The sequence below is a fragment of the Rhinolophus hipposideros genome, assembly GCF_964194185.1.
Source record: "Rhinolophus hipposideros genome assembly, chromosome: 3".
NCBI classification, from domain to species: domain Eukaryota; kingdom Metazoa; phylum Chordata; class Mammalia; order Chiroptera; family Rhinolophidae; genus Rhinolophus; species Rhinolophus hipposideros.
Window position 1 is genome coordinate 27,853,242 of NC_138049.1, and position 22,089 is coordinate 27,875,330.

Genomic DNA, 22,089 nt, shown 5'->3' on the forward strand with positions numbered 1-22,089 from the left:
GTTAGTGATGTTGGCTTTTGTAGACACTCTTATTCTTATATTACATATGCCTAGTGTGAGGAGACCCCAAAAGTATGGCAGTATACCACACTCTGGGAATGGAATTGGCAAGGCAAAACAAACAAACAAAACATTCATGCATTTGAAGGGCCTGTGAAAAAAGGAATTAAAAAAAATAAATTAAAATTATTTACTTGAAAGACCTTGCTAAGATTTCCTAGTAGCAGAGCCTTATTAGATTCCCCAAGCCCCTCCTACGCTGTGTTTTCTAGGCAGCGTGTATCTGGATGTATGCTCAGACGCTTATCCATATATGCTGAGACATTGCCTCCCAGGAAGGCCTGCTCAGTCCTTCTCTGTGCTTTAGGAACACCTCCTTCATGCTGCACACCAGCTCTTCTTTGAGTGCCTTTAATATCTGCTTGAATACCTGCCTCATTCATTATGAGAGCGCAAATTTTTGAGGGTGAATATGTGCTCTAATTGTCTTGTACCCTCGTCATCTAACCTAGTACCTGCCATAGAGTAAGTGTTCGATAAATATTTCTCTAAACTCTCTCACCTCTCAAACAGGGAAGTAGGAACCTATCTGCCAAAGCGTTGCTAATAATTGCCAAGGCAAACAGAATGCAATCTGTTGCCATCTAAGAAGTCATTCCTTTAAAATGCCAATGAAGACAGGAAAGTCCAAGAAACATTCCTCCGGAAACACATGCAAACATTCATTCTGGAATGCCTTGGCCTTCTCTCGTATGAATAGCTCCGAGGGAGCCCAGCAGAGAGGAAAATGAAACCAGAGACTAACATTATGAAACCAGAGACTAACATTTGCTCATAGAAACTTACAGACCTTAATATAGGCACTGCTGAGAGGTCCAGGTCAGGTGGATGAAAAGGATGAAGAGTTTTCAGTAGGGAAATTCTGCAAGTCCTGTGAACACATTCGAGCCTGCTGCAGAAACGAGTCCATATACTAATGACATCCTTTTTAGCTAAGATTTACTGGACTCTTACTCTATATTACCTTTTGTTCTGACCAATAGAGCCCAAGAGGAATAAGATTTTGCCTTTGCCTAAGCTGCTCCCAGGAGGGGGAGGAAAGCACGCACAATGAAGCATGAATGCATTCTGTACTCTACTAGTAACAAAATGGATTGCAAAGCATAGGGAGATGATTTAAGTATGAGTGAGATTTTGCTAGCCTGAGATAGGGATATAATAATGTTTGGAGGACTAAAAGGAGTTTTCAGAAGAGGAAATCGTTAGCATTAGCAACGAGAGCACAAGATGTTTAAGGAAGACCAAAGGAGGTCCATGTGAAACTCAGTGTGGGGACAGAGTCCCAGAGAACAGTTTCCAGGCTTTCAGCCTCATGTGGAAAGGTGCTGGCTCGGGTAGTAGATGGCCACCAGTTGTGAGTAGTTGGCCATCAGCTGTAACCAGTTTGCCATTAGCCACTAATATCATTGCCGTGGCTACGTTGTGGGGTTGATTGATGGGTTGTTTGGGAGAAGCAGATGGCGGAATGTGGGTCATGTGGCTCCTGCTTCCTGTGTCTCCAACCCAGCCTCCAGCGGAACTATAGTGGTATGACTCCCCTCTCTATGGCTCCTTTGTTATTCCTTTTTGGTCTCACCATATCCTGCATTCTTGTGCGGGGAGCAGGACCAGAGATCCCGCCTGACAGCCAGCCTTGCAATGGTTAGAGGGGGGGGTGAATTCAGCAACGTTGGTGCCATACTGTCATGTTAAGGAGTCTTCATTCCGTCTCTTAAGAGATCCTGGGGTCTTGTAAACAGACTTTCAAAGAGCAGAGGGACAAGCTTAGTTCTCTTCTTTATCACCCCAGTGGGCTGGCTCACATGGGATGTATAAGAAGGGTGAGAGCTACTTCAGGTAACAATTTGACACTGTTAATCATCTTGGCAAAAGGAGTTGAATCATTAATTAAGGATAAGGTCAAAGGAATGAGGTGGGGACAGAGATTTAAAGGACATTTCATAAATGGTATTGATAAGCTTGGAGAGGGAAGAGAGAAGGAAGGGTCGATACTAAGACCAAGGTTTGCAGTTTGGAGAATGAGGTGGATGGTTATGCCATAAACAAAAATAGGAAATCCCAGCTGAATTTCAGGCAGATTAAATGCAGAATTTGTAAGTAGAGATACATTTGTAAAAAGCAGATCGATTTTACCCAGGGGTCTAAATCTATACTTACTAAAGAATGTTTCCTAAATAAAATATTTTAATATTATGGGTCATTATGTAGAAAAACAAGCCTGCACAAAGTGCTAAAAAAATTAGAGATTCAATTTACAATTTCAAATAGTGTGTATATAGTGCAGAGAAAGAAGAGACCAACACATTTGATCCCCAAAATACAAAGTTGAATATATTGCTTGCTTAAAAGTAAGGGAGAACTCGGCTAGTCGTACTAAGCAAAGAAAGATCTTGCAAAGGGTTTGGGAAAGAACTTGTTTTGGGTCGGGTTGGTTACAAAAACAAGAGAAGGTTGCCATAGTCTTGGAATCAGGTTTTTGTGTTGGTGACAGAGGCAGGGGTGAGTTGATTTCAGCCTTAAAACATGTTCACTAGTGTGTGTGCCACCCAATGGCTGGCTTTGAAAATGTAAGGCTGCCACTGATTGGTTTTCAGAGTTGCTTTCACTGCAGCAAGTCCTCATTACTTGACTAGACAAGTTTAAAATCAGCTCTGGTGTCTGCTTGTTACCATAGCCCTTTAACTGCATTTTATTGATTTAACAGGTTTAAAACTAGTTTCTAGTGTTTACTAGTTAGCAAAGCTGTAGAACTCACCGGCTTTTTCTGGGAGCATGGGGACTTCAGTTTTTCTTTAATTACTCTTAGCAGATATGTGACCAATTTAGAAACAACCTAATAGTCCATTTCCTTGCACTAGTGCTCCGAAAATCTAAAAATAAAAAGCATCTCCATTTTTAACTTCTCATAAAAATAACAGGATGTCAAGCAGGAAAAGATTTCCAATATTGCCAAGTGCTTTGAATTTCTGTGATCTTGCCAATTAATCTATCATCATTTGGCTAGTACCTATCTTTATATTTCGCCCATTTTCATGGTTTTATGCATTGTCTTGTTTTATAGAAAAGATTTCAAATTCAGTACTGAAGTGAGACAGTTGAAATTCAGAATGGTTCCTTACTGAATTTAGGGGCTTTGTATGTCTTTGTGCTGTGGGTTTTCCTTTGAAAATTATTGGTTGTGCTGTCAAACTGTTTGGATACTTTGAATTCTAAGGTACTTTTTGGTAAGGCACCATTTGGTTGCCTTACAGCTGATGTCTGGGGCTGCATGTGTTTCACTGTGGTTCTGGTCCCGACAGGCTGACAGAATGCTTGCTAAGTGGATGTCTAAACAGATGTCTAAGCACATATGCCTTCTCTGCACTGGATTAACAGAGGCCTGAATTTTTTGGAATCCTCTACGCTGTTTATATTGTGATGTAAGAATTGGAAGCTGTTTTAGTTTTTTTTTAACATGGCTGAAAAGGGATTCCACTTCAAAATTATTAAACTGGGACTATCATTCCATTCCGAATACCATGCTATATAGGTCTGATTACAGCACTTATCCAGGCAGTGTAGTTGTCTGTGCTCCTAACTACACCTCTCCTCCCCCCCTATCTCCAAACACCCCTAGGGGCCAGGCCTCCTTTCTTTGCTGTATGATCCAGTGCCTGTTGGAGGGCTTGATACATAATAGTTTTTGTTGAATAAACGAATCCGTAAGTTTTTAATGCCAGATGCCAAAATATTTCTTAAATACAAACAGAAATCACATATTCCTGTTACTATACCATTTCCAAGTTCCAATCAACTATAAATACTCAGAATCCCCCAAAAGGTAAAAAAGTTGGAAACAATCATTTCTAATCCTCTTATTTCACTTTATATAAGGATTCCTGAAGAACAGGGTGCAGAAGAATTTTTTGATGGACTTTGAGGGCCCTATGTTAAGTAAAATAAGTCAAAGAAAGATAAATACAGTATGATCTCACTTATATCTGAAATCTAAACAAATAAGCAAGCAAACAAAAAATTGAACTCATAGATACAATGAACAGGTTGGTGGCTGCCAGAGGCAGGGACCTCAAGTGGGTGAATTGGGTAAAGGTGGTCAAAAGTAAAAACTTCTAGTTATAAAATAAATAAGTCCTGGGGATATAATGTCCAGCATGTTGATTATAGTTAACAATAGAATATTGTATATTTGAAAGCTGCTAAGAGAGTAGATCTTAAAAGTTATCACAAGAAAAAAAAAGTGTAACTATAGGTGGTGATAGATGTTAACTATCATGTTTCCCCGAAAATAGGACCTTCCCTGAAAAGCCCCAGTTAAGATCGTCAGCCAGACGGACCCATTTAGTACGTTATGACGATGTTCTAGAAGAAGATGAAATGACTGTATTTGAATAAATGTAGATTGTTTTACATGAAAAAATAAGACATCCCCTAAAAATATACCCTAACGTGTCTTTTGGAGCAAAAATTAATATAAGACCCAGTCTTATTTTCGGGGAAACACAGTAGGTGTATTCAATAATCATTTCAAAATGTATATAAATATTGAATTGCTATGTTGCTCACCTGAAGCTAATATAATGTTATATGTCAATTATATTTCAATTAAAAAAAAACAAAACAAATCCTAAAACTAAGATGAGGAAATAGTTTTCTTGATTCTTAATTCAGTGCTTGTTCTGTCATTCTATCTGGACTTTTTATACATATTTTTAAGTTTTTTTTCTATCAGTACAAATCAGTTTCTAAACATCACTTTTTATCAGCTTCATCCAATTATTTACATTTAATCTCCACATTTTCACTAAAATCAGATTCGGAGAGGAGAGTTCTTGTTATCAGTTCTTGGTCAATATTACGCCACGAAAACATTTCCCTAATGATTGTCACTAGCTACTTCCAGCTACTACTCTCAGCATATTCGTTACAGACAAAAGAATGTCTTCAAAGAAAGCAATTCTAATGACAAAGAGAAAAAAGGGAACAAAAAATAAATCTTATAGAGTTCAGGCTTGATTAAATCTCAAAATCTCTTGTAAACCTATGGTCAGATATGCTAAAGAGGCAACCTTTTGGTTTTGTTTGACTAGTTATAATCTTACATATTCAAATCATTTATTCCTTCTTTTTTCAAGTACGAGCAAATATTACAAATCATGACCTTAGAGATGCTTTTGTTGAGGGGCAGAAAAAAGAGAATGCCCTTAGTAAGAAGGAAATAAGCTAGAATATATTGGCATATACAGATTTTATAAGGTATTTGTGAACTGAATAGTACTTTAAAGAAATTGAAGAATTTCTGCTGCTAAAGAATCTTGGGATAAATCTTTTACAAGTGAAAAAACACACAACACAAAACAACTAAAGTACAAATATAGAAATGTCCATAGCGCCTCTCTTTTTGTCAAAGGCAGACACTTGGCTGCTGATATGAAACCGAGTAATGGACTCATGACCTCTCTTTTTGCCTTGAAATGGGACACTTGACTTGAAAGATCTAAAGGACATCCATATTCCATTCCTTAAACAATAAAAATCATTGAAAATAGGCAGTGGTACTTACTTGTCTACGTAAGAATTCCCCCTTCTGTGCCCAGGCTGTTCTTGCCCCCGCCAGCTGGCATTCCCTTGCTTAAATGCCAAGAACTAGTTGAGGATCCTTCTCTTTTCCAGAGAGTCAGGCCCTTCTTCCTCCAAGCACAAAGGCTTCTTTCTTCAAACGTCTACCTAAGGATAGAATTGTCTTATGCCTATCTCCTCACCCTGCTTTCCACCCCCGGGCAAGACTAGGAGCAGCTTGATGTCAGGAACTGAATTTTACTTATTTTTGTAATCCTAGTCCTCACAGTGGCTGGCTCAGGGGTGCTTAATACATGTTTGGGAAGTGACTCAACAGCTCTCCCAGGAAACTCTGGCCAATACAACGATGTAGGAGCATTACCTTAGTTTTCAGTAATAGAAGCATTACTCTTTCTGGAACTTTATTGGCACCCTTGAGTCACCTGTGGCAGTCCATGCCTGAGGATACTATGCCCTCCAAAGTACTGTGTCATACTACTTGTGTATTCCTCTCTCTAACTTAACAAAAAAAGTTTTTGTTTTTGTCATTAATTTCCTTTAGAGGAACCTTCACAATAGGAACTCTCTTTAAACATTATTTCATTTAACTCTCACAGCAACAGTATGGAAAGGGTTGTTTAAGAGTTAGAGATAGGAAGTTGAAGGCCAGTAAGTAATTACCACAAGGTGTCAAGAATCACTCTAGAATTTGGACCGATGTGTGTCTTACCCTGAAGTGTGCGCTTTCAAATGGGCTATGCTGATTCATTTCACTTTTTAATCTGTTCTTGAGCATCAGTGCCAGCTCCACTCAAGAGTGAGGTAGCTAGTCTCTAAGATAAACCCCTGGTGACCTCCACTTTCAGGTATTGATATCCTGTTGTCCTTTCTCACATTGTCTCAAGGTTGATATGTGTGACCAGTACATGGCAAAAAATATGCCACTTCTGTGATTAGGCATAAAATACTGCAGCTTCCATTTGGGACACTTTTGCCAGCTCACTCTATCTCTTCCTCCTGGATCTCTCAGTGATGCAAGAAAGCTGCCATATTGTGACTAGTTTTTGGTGAGGTCCATGTGACAAGACTGAAGCTGCAGCCAAGAGACAAGGAAGGACTGATTCTTGTCAATAATCATTTAAGTGAACTTGAAAGAAGACGCTCCAGTTGTTCCAGCCTTGAGATGACTGTAGTCCTGGCTTACTATGAGACCTGACAGTAATCTTACGAGACCCTGAATCAGAACCACCCAGCTAAGCTACTCCCAGATTCCTGACCCCCAGATACCATGTGAGGTAATAAATGGTTGATGTTTTAAGATGCTAAGTTTTGGGGTACTCTGTTACACAGCAAGAGATAACTAATATACAGGAGAGACAAGTAACTCTCTTTCCTCAGCTTTCTGGTATAATTGGTCACAGAAAATTTTAGTCTCTAAAATCACACCATTTAGCCTACTGCCTGCCTCAGCTCACGTGGTGATGGATAAAGACCTTTATTAGGCTAAAGTGCTAATGTCCAAGCCTTGTTTCCAGTGTATCAAGTATGAAGAAAAATAGACAAATAATTTTCTTTTTCACAATTTAGCGATTGGGGAGCAAACATTCCCTCTTAAGCCTTTGACTCTTTCCAAGGCTCTGGTAGGTAGTTATTTATAGCTGATTCTGAATTATTACTGCATAATATCCCACATGCAGTTTGCACAGTATTTATTGAGCAGCCTTTAATGATGAATAGAGTGAGAAACACCAGGCAAAGAATATGGTAATAGCAGTACATAAATTTTATTTTCATTTAGCATGAAAACACCTGATTTCCTTCAACATTGTAAACATGTCACATTATTAGGCAGTGAAAGGCTGATGAATTTAGACATTCATTTAGACATTGTTTTGAATGGAAAATGTACTTTAAATCCACTTGCCTACACTATTACAGATAATTTTATTTTTGTTTTATTTCATTGCGGTCTGTTTTAATTTTCAAAAAAATATCCCAAGAAGAGAAAGCAACTGGGAAATTTTCTGAGGATGAGATTTGTTATTTAAAACATATTATGCTTCTTCTCCTGAGAACAGAGGTAGCTTCAGGCTAGGACACTTTATGGTCAGAGTTAGCAAATATCTCATGTTTTGTAGTTAATAAACATTACAACTAAGTGTTCAGGATGAAACTCTGCTAGACCAAATTTTTGAAACAAAATAAAAAATGCATTAATTATACGCAATTTTGTCATTAAAGAAGGGAATTTCAGGGAAGGGAATATATTCCTAGACATAACTTTAACAAATAAATACCTACAACCATAAGTCAATGCCCTGTAGAAAGACAGACAAATGTCTCAGCAACAGTTTCATGACTGTCAAACTTGTGATTTGTTGTTCATTAGCATTATGTGTTTTCTAGTGCTAAGGTTCTGTCAGTTGTTGTAATAGAAACTCCTCCTTTTAGGGCTTATCATTCTGCTGTTAAAATAAATAAATAAATGAAAGTTCGGATTCATCTAAAAGCAAAGTAAATAAGCTCTCCAGGTGGGTGCCCGTATGGGTGTTTTGAGAAATAGGAAACTAGAGAAAACCTATACACTGCAAACTACAACACTAGTTCCAGTCATACAGAATGTTGGAGACTTTATGTAGTTCAGCAGTGCTCTTTTTACTGGACACACTGCATGCCTCTATGTGGGACTGGAACAAATCAGAGTGATAGGCCAACCATTTTTCCAAAGGAAAACAAAGAGTGGTAATAGGCTCTGGCATCCAACTGGGTAAGTATAGAAACTGCATTTCAAAGGTGGTCAGGAGGTGAGGATGGGGTGGGGAAGGCAGATGGAGCTGAGAGGGTAGTACTGATAGCTGTAATCTCAGGATGGACAGCTGACTTGTAGAGTGACGTAAAGTGAGGTCCCAGGATTTATCAAGAGCACTGTAATTTAGTGGGGAAAATACAGTCGTCCCTTGATATCTGTGGGGGGATTGCTTCCGGAACATCTCCCCCCCCACACACACAGATACCCAAATCTGCAGATGCTCAAGGCCTTTATATAAAATAGCATAGAATTTGTATATACATATTCTACATACATATTCCTATATATTTTAAATCATCTCTAGATTACGTATAATACCTAACACAATGTAAAATCTATGTAAATCGTTGTTATACTATATTGCTTTGGGAATAATGACTAGAAAAAAAAAGTCTGCATTTCAGTATAGACACACCATCGTAGGCCTAACTACATAGTACGGGTCAGCAGCAATGTTACATTTTCCCCTGAATGTTTTCAATCTGTGGTTTGTTGAATCTGTGGATGTAGAACCTGTGAATATGGAAAGTTGGCTGTATTTGAAAGTAAAAGCTTTGAAGTATTATAAGATAAACTAGTATAAGACCCCTTTCTTTTAAATAAATAGTCTCTCCCTTCCATCCTCTTGTTGTCCCAAGAGATCTTGTTGATCTCTTGGCTACTGTGTAGTGGAAAGAACAGAAGACCTAGAGAGAGTCAGGAGTCCCCAAACAACTCTATATGAGTGACCAACTCTAACCTCCTTTATTCTCCCAACCAATGATTGAAGGACATGCTTTGAGCTGTTTGCTCCAGGAACCACTATTTCTAATTGGTTATTAGTGCACACTTTCTTGATGGCAAATGATAGAAACCAAAGTTAAACAAGTTTAAGGAAAAATAGAAAGAAGAAAAGAGGACAGAAGACGAGGGGAGAGGCGGGAAAGGGAGGGGAGGGAAGGGAAGAGAAGACAGACAAAAGCATTTGGCACATGGAAATAAAAATCCAGGTGTGGCTGTTGAGTTGAAGCTCTGCTCCTGACATACTAAAACTAAATGCTCCAACAATCTCACCACGGCTTTATCTCTCAACTCTGTATTCCTGGTGTTGGCTTCATATTCAAGTTCTCTCTGAATGTGATAAAGATGATGGTCCTAGAGTTCAAGGTTGACATAGCCACCAGAGTTCATGATCCCAGAAAGAAAGTTCATCTCTTACAACAGCTTTGGAGGAAAGCATTGGGGTGAATTTTCATAGGCCCAGTTTGGGTCCCATACCCATCTGTGGGCAAATAAATTATTGTGGCAAATAGAATGGAATATGCTGCTTAACTAACAGAGACATATGCCCACAGGGAGAGGATGAGGGGATACCGAGTACCCAAAACTCTCATTTTTACTATAAAAAAGGCAAAACATGAAATCTCAGAAAGCATTTGCAAATTATATATCTGATAAGAGGTTAATACCGAGGATATATAAAGAATTTCTTCAATACAACAACAAAAAAGCAAACAACCCAATTTAAAAAATGAGCAAAGGGTCAAACAGACATTTCTCCAAAGAAGACATACAAATGGCCAACGAGCACATCAAAAGATACTCAACATCACTAACCATTAAGGAAATGCAAATAAAAACCACAATAAGAAACCACCTCACACACATTAGACTGGCTACATCAAAAAACATGAAATAACAATGATCAGGATATGGAGAAATTGGTATCCTGTGCATTCTTAGTGGGATGTAAAATGGTGCAGGTGCTATGGAAAACAGTGTAACAGTTCCTTAAAAATTTAAAAGTAGATTTACTACATGATCCAACAATTCCACGTCTGGGTATATACCTGGAAGAACTAAAAACAGGGACTTAAACAGATATTTGTACACCCATGTTCATATCACCGTTATTTGCAACAGCTATAAGGTGGAAACAACCCAAGTGTCCATCAGTGGATGAATGAATAAGCAAACTGTGGTGTACACCTACAATGGAATATTAGTCAGCCTTAAAAAGGAAGGACATTCTGAGACACTGTATGACAGATGTACCTTGAGGACATTATCCTAAGTGAAATAAGCCAGTCTCAAAAGATGAACACTGCACGATTACACTTATATAAGGCACCTAAAGTTGTCAAATTCATAGACAGAAGGTAGAATAGCGGTGGCCAGCGGTTGGGGAGAGGAGGGATGGGGAGTTATTGTTCAATGGGTACAGAGTTTCAGTTTTGCAAGATGTAAAGAGCTCTGGGGATGGATGGTGGTGATAGCATGACAATGTAAATGTACTAGATACCACTGCTGTACACTTAAAAATGGTTAAAATGGTAAATTTTATGTGTGTTTTACAATTAAAAAAAAAAGTCATGTCCACTATAGAATTTTAGAAAATATATAATGTTGGCCAAGTTATTTCTAAACTCTTTTTCTGCACTTATGCTTTCGTGACTTCCTTCTGAGCATCTTCCATCCACGTACCCTGGAAATCATGCTAATCCCTAGGTGCTCCACCCTGATTTGTTTTCCCTACACTAGGTAGCTCTAGAAGCTTCCTAACTCCCCACTCTGGTCACATGCCTGTCCAAGGCCCCGCTCAGGGTCAGGGAGCCTATAAGTCAGGTGTGCGAAGAGTTATTGATGTATGTGTTTTGAAAAAGGAGCACCTGAAAAATCTGTTTTTACCTAGACATAAATAACTTCAATATGTTTCACTGGATAATTAGCTCTTGGGCTTCTATATATAACTGGGCGTAATTGTGATTGCTCAGCTAAATCATCAGCTAAGTGTCCTTTTAGCGTTTACCTGTAAAAGTAACATTTCTACTGCGTAAGCACCATTTGTCACATAAGAGGATGTTACTTGGATGGCATTTACATCCATGGGGTGAGAAAAAGAGTTACAGTTAACTACATTGCTTGCAATCTCACATTCTCTTGATTCCATTTTTCCTCAGATCATAACTAAAAATTCTGAGTAACTCAATTAAAGGGACAGCCAGCTACAGTGCAAGTATCTGGCAGTCTAGATAGTCCACCTGATAAACCTAAGTTCCAACACTATATCATATGACCTTCGAAGGTCACTTAAACTATACAGTAGGACTAATAATACCAACTCCAAGGGATGTGATAATTAAATAAGGTAACATGTGGTAAGCTCCTGGCTCATTATAAGTCTTTCCAAATGTTAGTTTCCTTCTTCCTCCTTCTGCATCGCATGCTCACTCTAGAGCTGGCTCCAGAGCTACTGATTAATCAAAGCCTACCACTTCCTACAAGTTCCCATTCCTTACCTCGCTTCAACAGTACCATCTGTTTATTCCAGTCAGACCCTGCTGAGGTCAGATGAGTAAAACTACAGCAATAAGCTTAAGGAATATGGAAGGAGGTGCATGAATAAATAAGCCTGTTCTGCACAGAGGAAAGGAAATGTTCCCTTTTCTCTTCTTTAAAATCAATTCTTGAGCCAAACATGGTAACAATATATATTAACAAAAGTGGTGGTAGGTTTTATTTATGGTAGTAGGTTTTATTTAGGAAAGTAGTGGGTCCTCAGAATTTGAAAAATGCACTTGTCGTTTATAAAACTCTAAATGAAAGTTAAAAAATGATGTTACTATATATATAAACATATATGTAAATACATATATAAATTATATAAAATTATATAAAAATTATAAAAATTATATAAATATATAATATATGTAAATTATATACATATATGTAAACTTGTAGTTGACATTCATTATTGTTCAGCTTCAGCTTCAGGTGTACAGTGCAGTGATCAGGCATCTACATCATCCCTGAGGTGGTCTCCCTAACGAGACAAGTGTCCATCGGATACCTTACAAAATCTTTACATTATTTATTACATTTCCCAAATTGACTTTCGTATCCCCGTGGTACTCTTGTGGTTACCAATTGTGCTTATCCTCAAACCCCCCTCCCATCTAGCAACCCTTAGTTTTTCCTCTATGTCTCTGAGACTGTTTCTGATTAGTTCATTCATTTATTTTCTTTAGATTCCATGTATAAGTGAGATCATATGGTATTTGTCTTTCTCTGTCTGACATATTTCACTTAACATAATGTTCTCTAGGTCCATCTATGTTGTTGCAAATGGTAAGATTTCATTCTTCTTTATGGCTGCGTAATACTCCGTTGTATAAATGTACCACAGTTTCTTAATCCAGTCATCTACCAATGGGCATTTCGGTTGTTTCCATGTCTTGGCTATTGTGTATAGTGCTGCAATAAACATAGGGCTGCATACATTTTTTCAAATTAGAGTTTTGGATTTCTCCAGATGGATACCTAGGAGTGGAATTGCTGGATCATAAGGTAGTTCCATTTTCAGATTTTTGAGATACCTCCATAATGTTTTCCAAAGAGGCTGCACCAATCTGCAATCCCATCAACAGTGCATGAGGGTTCCTTTTTCTCCACATCCACGCCAGCACTTGTTGTTTGTTGATTTATTGATGATAGCCATTTTGACTGATGTGAGGTGGTATCTCATTGTGGTTTTTATTTGCATTTCTCTAATGATTAGTGAGGTTGAGCATTTTTTCATATGTCTGTTTGCCATCTGTATGTCCTCTTTATAAAAATATCTCTTCATGTCCTCTGCCCATATTTTAATTGGGTTGTTTGGTTTTTTGGAGTTGAGTTTTTTATAAATTTGGGATATTAACCCCTTATCGGATATATCATTGGCAAATATCTCCTCCCATTCAGTAGGCTCCCTTTTTGTTTTATTAATGGTTTCCTTTGCTGTGAGTACATGTAACGGCTGTGTGCAATGTCAGAGGGGTAGTGGATGGAGGGAGGGGGTTATCACTGCGTGAGGGATATAAATGATAAATGTCTAACTATTACATTGTTTTGTACACCTGAAACTAATTTAGAAAAGAAAAAGAAAGCTTTTCATAAAGTACATATAAACAGGATTCTGGAACAGTTAGAAACCTTTTATTTAATCCCATGTTGATGATTCTGAAAACTGTCATGAATGTGAAAGAAGAAACAGTTTTTTTCTCTTACAATAGCAGTCACAATAAAATAACAAATATACTAAATATTACAAATACCAATTTCAAAATGTAATTTTAAGGTATTAAGATAGTTTGCTACTAATTCTTGTGAAAGAGCGTCTGACACAACAAAATCTAGGTACTCAAAGCTAAATGCATTCAGAGATTAAAAAAAAAAAAATGATGTTATACCACCTTTTCCCAGAGCCTTCTCAGGTGTTTCATCTATCCGACCCCATGCTGTTCCCATAAATGATGTAGAAGTGATTTAATTTATGAGCTAAATAGGATGGCTCTGGAGGTGTGTGTTTGGCATTAATTTTAATTTCTATTCATACACAAATTATTACTGTCTGCTCTCATGTAACGGTTTGTTCCACCATAACATATATTTTAATGAAAGTCATATTTTCGGGAAATACATTAATTTGTCTAAGAATACATGAATAAATCAACTGTCATTTTACTGTAGTGCTGTTTCTCTAATGATTTTCTTTTTTGTCAAATAAATTAGAAATGTCATGTTTGTTTCCAAGCAGACATAAGCTGGTGATGACTTGTTCACACGTCACCAAAGAAAAGTTCATAGAAGCATTTGAATTTCTTCAGGGCTGTAAGTCCAGATACATTATTACTTTATTTTTACTGGAAATTGGGGAAAGGCTGGAGATGGGGAAGCAGGAAGTTAAATCAACTGGCAACCCCAAATAATGTTCTGTGTTGTTCATAGCACATACACATTCTACATTACTCTCATCATTCCTAGATTTCACCCATGCTGTCTCAAAGTCACACCCATTGTAAATGCTTTTTAAGTGACTTATATGATCTGATGCAATCATTTAGAATTTTATTGACTGCTCTCAGAGTAATTCAGTTATGACATGGTAAGACGTTTAACAAACAGGGGAGTCATTGCAAATTCATCGTCCCACTGGGCAATTCTACTTTGAGGCCCACCACCATCTGCAAACGAACTCTTCCGAACTCTAGATTCAATATCTCCATCCGATAACAAGCACCACTGACAGCAATGAAAACATCAACTAGAATCTTTTTTTCTTCTTCAGTGTTTTTGATCTCTGTGAACTACACTACATGTACCAAATTTCCCAAACCGGAAACCTAAAGGTCAGGCTGGATTTGCCTGAGGACACAAGGAAAAGCAGCAACATACGCTAAATCCTAAATCCTAATTCGTAGCAACTTCATTTCTTTGAATTTATATACATCTCTCCCCATTCACAGCCGTCACCATCAGGAATCTATCTCTGGGATCCTGTGCCAACTTCTTAGGTTCTCCACTCTCCACCGTGTGGCCAAAGTAACTGCAATCAAGGGCAAATCCAGACACATAAATCCTCTGTTTACCTTTCAAACGTTTCATTTGACACCTACCGATCCCAAGTTAAAATCAAACTCACTAACTTGTATTGAAAATCCTTATGCTCCGGCCCTTGTTTATCTCCCAGTCTCATATCTTGCTAGTTTCTCTCGTGCTCCAGAAATGAGAATTATTTGCAGTATCCTGACCACACCATTCTATTTTGCTCTAGCTTATCTGTACTCTTTCTGATATATTTTCCACTTTGTCTAGATGCTTCCAATCCCCCTATCCTTAACTGTCTCCATTTTGTCCTTGGAGTTCCAGCTTGGGAATCTTCCCTTTGAGGGCTGGTTAGGTGCCTCTTGGAGCTGTTCACCCATGCGTCACATGCAACACATATGAGTATTATCTTCCCAGTCACCCCCACAGAACAGTATAAGATCCTGAGGTTAGGAGTATGATGACGTCAGGGTCAGTCCTGTCCTGCTGTGGTTCTGGGGAGACTGTCTCCCCCACCTCCTCCAACACACACTCTCACCCAAATCTATTTATTTTCACTGAACGTTCACCAGAGAGCTAGACTGACGTCTTCATAGCAGCCACCAAGCACAGAAAGCTAAGATTTCATGAGTACAAAGGACAATAACAGTGCCCTTTATCCACAGAGACAGTGGCAGAACAAGCTCCAATCAAAAAGTATTTCATGGGGAGGGAAAATCATCATCTGGTTTGTATAGATTATCTGCTTTACCAGAGATTCCTTAGCATAAGATGTCTGGATGTCTTTCAGACTGTGTGCTGACACAATCCTGGAAGTTTGTCTGGATGAGGGAAAGGCATTGAAAGTCAGTACTTGGAACACTTTCCCCTCGATGCTCTGAGGGAGCTTCTTTGTTGACCACAGAATGTCCCCAGAATTGACTGTGGCCGAGTCACATTTTGGACTGCTCTGAGTAGTGACCTGTGAATCAGAATATATGTACAGAGGGTGCCAAAAAATTGTATACACATTTTAAGAAAGAAAAAAACTATTAAAATTGTAATACTCAACATACACTGATAACAAAAGATGAATACAAGTCACATTTGACTTCTGCAATTACAAAAGGTGCTCAAAGTTACCATCAGTGTCCAGACACTTCTGATTACAGCGAACTACTGCTTGAGCAACACTGACCAAAGTGACCACTTATATACATTTTTTGTCACCTCAGTGTTACTTTTATAACACTACACCCAATAACTGATTTTTTTAAAAATACAAACCATGCACAGGTGTTAAATAATAGTTATCTCTTGCTAGCTAAGGGAAATCAAATCATACACCTCTTTTCCATATATATAAAACATATATATTTAATATATATTGCTTCTGGGACTCAATTACAAACCACAGTTTACAAACAAACTGTGATATTTTGTGGCGTTAAGTAATTCAAATCAATAAACCTATTGATGTTGCATACTGTTTTTTAAGAATAAGACAGTAAAAGAGGGGCAGAGGCGGCAATCATTGATTCATTGTAAACTTTTTTTTTTTCCCCAGCAGATCATTCTGAACTCATATATAACTTTTTTTCCAAATACAGTTTTGTGTAGGGTCATTTTTGTTCCTTATTTTTGTAAGTTATGAGGCCAGCAAACACTTCAACTAAGTTGTAAAAATTTACATTTGTCTCATCCAAACTTACCTGTATGTTTTGTCCTTTTATTTATGTTTTAAGTCTAACTCTATCATTTTAAATTGTCTTTAATTTTGGATACCTATGCATTTAGGGATTATATATTATTTAACAGCATAGCAAGGAAATAATAGAAATGTTAAAGAGCACGTGAAGTTTTAGAGAGAAGGTCCTACTCAATTCAGAAGTTAACATTTGAAACTGTTGTGAAGGCTGCCGGTCTGAACTTTGCCTTTGGTTTGCATATGCAACAGATTTACAAATAAAGTAATGCTATGTACCGATAATAAAGGAGCTTTGACATTGATTTTAGAAAAACATTCCTCTATCTCGCTTAGAAGCTACTTGTAAAGGTTGTCCCATAGTCATCTCAAGGGAACTTGCCTTAAGTAGTCTAAAAGGCATTATTTTATCATTAATTAACTGAGACTCACACATTATACCTGAATGTACTATCTACGTGTAAAAAACTATACAACTCACATCTTTGCAGTACACCAGCCTGCTTTTAGTTTTAATTAGTGATATTTTACTGTGTTATATACCAGCTTGCCTTAACTGCAAATTATACAACATAGGCATGTAAAAAAAGGGGAAAGTACATCAAGAAACCTAAATACAAACTTCACATTATTTAGAATCGAGCTAAATACACACAACAAAAACTCTACAACATGAGAGGGTGAAGAAAATGAAAACATTTCCAAAGGTATTTATTGAGAAATAGTAAAGATGTACATATTTTTACAAGCTTTTAATATTAATTTACATTTCTTTAAATTATGTAGGCCCCGATAATCTATACTTTACTAATACATAACAGAAACCCTTGACTTTGACTGTGAGATCTCCATAATGCTACCATAGTTGGGAGTCAAAATGCAACTTTGGCTCATGAAGCTTAAGTTTGTTTTCAAAAGAAATACTAAATGCCATATTCACTGAGAATGTAGGCTTGTCATAAACAAATGTGCTTTTCAAAAATTCGTACTGGAGCATGCTGTTGTGACACTATTTTGTATCTTAGGTCACCAGAGACTAAGGAAAAAAAAACGTTTTTAAAGAGTTAGTATCAACTTTTTGTGCACAAAACTGAATGATTCTAAAATAATTATTTTTGCCTCTGAATTTGTTTCACCAACTTCTGCAGGGGTATAGGGACTTAACATTGTGTGCTATAATATTACTGCCAGGCTACCTGTTTTGCTATTCTTCAGGTGCAACACAAGACGGTTACCTTTCCTGGTGATATACCACCTTTGTACATAAAGTAGCCCAAAATCCATTTTAATTGCAGAAGGTGTTCAAGATGGTTTACAATAAGGCACAATATTCGATAGGGAAATAGAATGTGGATATTGCCAAAGGAGCTGTTTTTTCGTTGGTTGGTTTATTTTTCATTTTTCAGATCCGAGAGGAAGAGGATCTTCTGTTCCTAAGATGGGAAGGGACAAATTCTAGTTTGAGCATGCTCAAAGTCAAATGACAAGCTGGGATGTGGGCTCATTGGTGGGCACCATGGCAGTGCCAGACAAGCTCTTCTCTTTCAACATAGCATTTAGGTTTTATGCTGGCAGCCTCTTCTGAACACATAATCAGAGAAGATGTGTGTGAGAAATAGCACTGGGTGATGCAGTCAGTTACCCTTCTTCTCTTTGCCCTGTGAAGGGGTGTTCCTTTCTGCACCTGCAGGTTTAGCAGCACAAGAAGCCTTGCTTGTTTGATATAAAAAAGAATTACAAATTTAGATGTAATGCCACAATTCTGTCATTTAAAGAAACTATACATTAAAGATAATTTTGTTTTATTCACAGTAATAAATATTTAAGGTTTTAGTGCACAAAATATATTTAAGTATTGATAATCAATGCAGCTCTTTAATTTCTTAAACTGCTATTTTCAAGCTAAAGGCTAACAGAAATGTAAGATATTATTATTAATTATTATTATTATTATTATTATTATTATTATTAAAAGCATTCCAACCTTACTTTGTCTGCAACTGTACTTTGGGCAGAGGTAGCCAAAAGCTATACGATTTAAAGAATAAGTTTTAGGTTTGTGTGGTGAAATCACAATCTTATGTAATATTGGCTCTCAATCTCTTTCTGCCCAATGTAAACATGGCCTTTGCATTCAGTAAAGAAATACAGATTTATAGTCTGGAAAATAAAATCCCCTTTCCATAGTGAATGTTGTGATCAGTGTGCAAAGCGACCTCATGTGGGCCCCCAAAACCTCAGATGATAAAGTATCACAACCAGCCTCTGGTTAGGGACACTGCCTGGTAGCTGGACTCCAGGTTCCACATTATGACATGTTAAAAACGGAACTGCGGGTGCAGACATCATTTAAACACTCCTACATCTCGAAGTCTTAAATTTCCACAAGGGAAATCATGTCATACAAAATGACAGGAGAACCTGTGTTGTGTTCCTAACATGGGCTACACACCAAGAAAACAAACAAACATGCAAACATGATGACAGGTTCTCCTTGCAATGAGTGCAGTCCACTGTGCAGTAACAGCACAGGTAGAAACTAAGAGGTGTCGGTCTGTAATGGAGAGAAACTGGATTGATATGTTAAGACAGAACCAGGTACTATTTCACTGTTGTAATTTCAATAATGCTGCCAAGATCAGGCTCACTTGCTAATTTATTTAACAGTGATATTCTAGGTAAAATTTTCATTGATTCGCTTTTTTTCCTTAAAAGAAACTCGGGGAATCCACCTTCCACTACTGATGACATTTTAGTTTTGCAATAGCATTGGGAATAAATACACTTAGCTTTATTTTAAGCCATGTTTACTCAATGGGAATTTTAAGCCATGTTCATGGCATAGTCTAAGAAAGTTTGGGTAATATTTGCTTGTGATTGCATGAGAATGTTTTCCTCTACGCAACTTACACTTACCAAAAAGTCCAAATCAAAACAGTGCAAGTCATCATGAATATGGCTCTTAGTTTTCTCCAGTAAAACTGTAGAAAGGGTACTCAAGACTTCAACATACATGTCACTTTCTAAGTAAAGTTCCCACAGTCTTTCCCAAACCGTCTGCTTATGGTTGGATGCACAAATAGTTGCCTCAGACAATTATTGGAATTATTAAGAACCCAAATAAAACACAAGCTTTCCTTTATTATTATTGTTTTCTTATTGCAACAAATACTCAGTTTCTTGTTGATGCAGTATTAAGCTTTGATAGCTTGAATTTTAAATTTGGTCATGTTAAGAATGATCACAAAGGTTTTTGGTTTTCATTATCTACAGAGATTTTAACCAAAGTTACATTGTAACACACAAATGCTGTCTTGTCTTTAAGGCACAACACATCAGTATGAACATTCTGTTTGCCAAACTTAAAAAAGAGACAATATTAGATTCCCATTTCACCTCCCACCTCCCTCCCCCGACAAATGAAAGAAAAATTGCATCCACTTTCAAGGTCAGCTGCTAATAAAGTCACAGTAAATTATTTTCATCAATAATTTACACAAATTACAGGTCTAGATAGGATTGTCCTTATACAGTCTGAGTGCATTCCAATTCAGATTTTCTGGGCTAGGTAGGCTAAAGTCAGATTCAAACCTCAGGGCTGAGAAGGTCTCTCGTGTTGAGGAATGTTGTTGATGAACACCACCTTGTCAGACGAAGCATGTGTTGGTGCTTTGCCAGGGTAAGAGTTCTTTGCTAAAGCTGTTAATTCCAGTTAGGACTGATTTGGTGTGTACCAGCAACCTCCACAGAGTTTTAAAAAACCATTAAAGTGTTGTAAATATAAGACCATAGAGCTTCTTTTCTGTAGCACTAAAGTTTAATCCCGTTCAGCAATCTGAATTCTTCATTCTGGAATTTTCATTCCAAATATGATTTCATCCTTTAAGACAATTTATATGTGTAAAGCCAGAGGCATTGAATCACACATAAAAATTCAGTGTACTTGAAATATATATATATATGTATATATATAAAAACGGATCTCCAGCTAGAGAACACAGTTACAAATACTCTAATTCCAGTGCTTGATGTAGAGCCAAGAGGTCTGAGTGACTTGATATCCTCCAAAAGGGCATGTTGTGCTGTGTGGTTAAGAGAGGGAAGGATGAGAGAGAAAAGGGGAAGGAATGGAGAGAGATCATAACTATTGTCTCAACGAAGCAGCAGTCCACATAAGGATGTGTAGTCCACCCAAGTTCAAGGGAGGGAACTTAAGAGAGGGATGATCATATTTGAAGGCTTGGTAGCATCAATATGGCAAAGTCAAAATAATAGAGAAATAGATCTGAACTGGATTTTAATGATAGGAAAAGCAAATATTGAACTTTTAAAAAATTGTATTTATTTATTTATTTATTTATTTATTTATTTATTTATTTATTTATTTTTAGGTAGCTTAATATTTATTCTGGAAAGTATCATTACCAACAGTTGCACCTGGGAAAGCAAGCCAGACATCAAAATTCTACATGGCTGATGGAAGGCAAGTTTTAATCACTATGTCACTCCTGAAGCTCCATGTCTCAGTTAAAAATAAAATTAAAAAATGCTAAATTTTCTAAACCCAAAGTCTTTCATCTGTTTGAGAGGAAGGGGTAAATTCCTTTCTATGTGAAAAAAATAATTTTCAGCTGGACTGTATAAAGTAGAAAATGATGTGGGACGGTCGACTATCTTTCTTGTTTGGGGTAACTAAGTCAGTAGAGATAACCAATTTATTTCACTGGTGTGGGATTGAGAGAAAGCTCTCTAAGCATTCTCAGTGGGGAAGAAATCACACCCAAGAGGACAAATATGGGTTCTAATGGAGCAAAAATTCTGAGACATTACAACAGTTTGTGGCCCTACAAAACTATACCAGTATCTGGTATATGTGTGGTATTAAAATTTCATAGAAGGGTATGATCAGGAAAAAGATGTCTGACATGACTCCGTTGTGGGTAATAATGAAAAAAGTAACACTGCATTAGAGGAATTAACAAAACCAAAGCATTATTTGTAAGTTTAGGATAATGATATCTTGTAGAACATATATATATATGTACGTATATATATGTATATATATATATGTACACACACAGACACATATATATAATGGAAATAAAACATGGAAATATATTTTATAAAAATTAATCAGTAAAATAATAATCACTGTTGTATCATTCTTTGCTGTCTAGTGTAGTAGCCACTAGTTCCACGTAACTATTAAGCACTTGAAATGTGGTTAGTTCAGTTCAAATTACAAAATGAATTTCAAAGACTTAAGGAAAAAAAGAATGTAAACATCCTACTAATGATAATTTTTATATTTATTAGGTGTTGAAACAATAATATTTTGGATATATTGGGTTAAAACATATTACTAAAATTAATTCTGTCCTTTTAAATGTGGCTTCTAGAAAATTTAAAATTACAAACATGGCTCTATTACCATGTTTCCCCGAAAATAAGACCTACCCCGAAAATAAGCCCCAGTTAAGATCGTCAGCCAGATGGATGCATTTAGTACGTTATGACGATGTTCCAGAAGATGACATGACTGTATTTGAATAAATGTAGATTGTTGTACATAAAACAAGACAGCCACTGAAAATACTCCCTAATGCGTCTTTTGGAGCAAAAATTAATGTAAGAC

The 22,089-nt window shown here is 37.1% G+C and overlaps 1 protein-coding gene across 3 annotated transcripts in view; it reads right to left on the bottom strand.

The window, feature by feature from the left end:
* Positions 1-19,576: 19,576 nt before the first annotated feature.
* EYA4 (EYA transcriptional coactivator and phosphatase 4) overlaps positions 19,577-22,089 on the bottom strand; it is a 287,676-nt gene continuing 285,163 nt past the window's right edge. For 2 of the 3 annotated variants that reach the window (XM_081045126.1, XM_081045125.1), the window contains one exon: positions 19,577-20,536. In XM_081045126.1, the coding sequence (XP_080901252.1) occupies positions 20,456-20,536 (81 nt within the window). In that variant the 3' untranslated portion in view covers positions 19,577-20,455. The remainder of the gene's footprint in view (positions 20,537-22,089) is intronic. The other variant, XM_081045127.1, reaches the window with a different exon arrangement.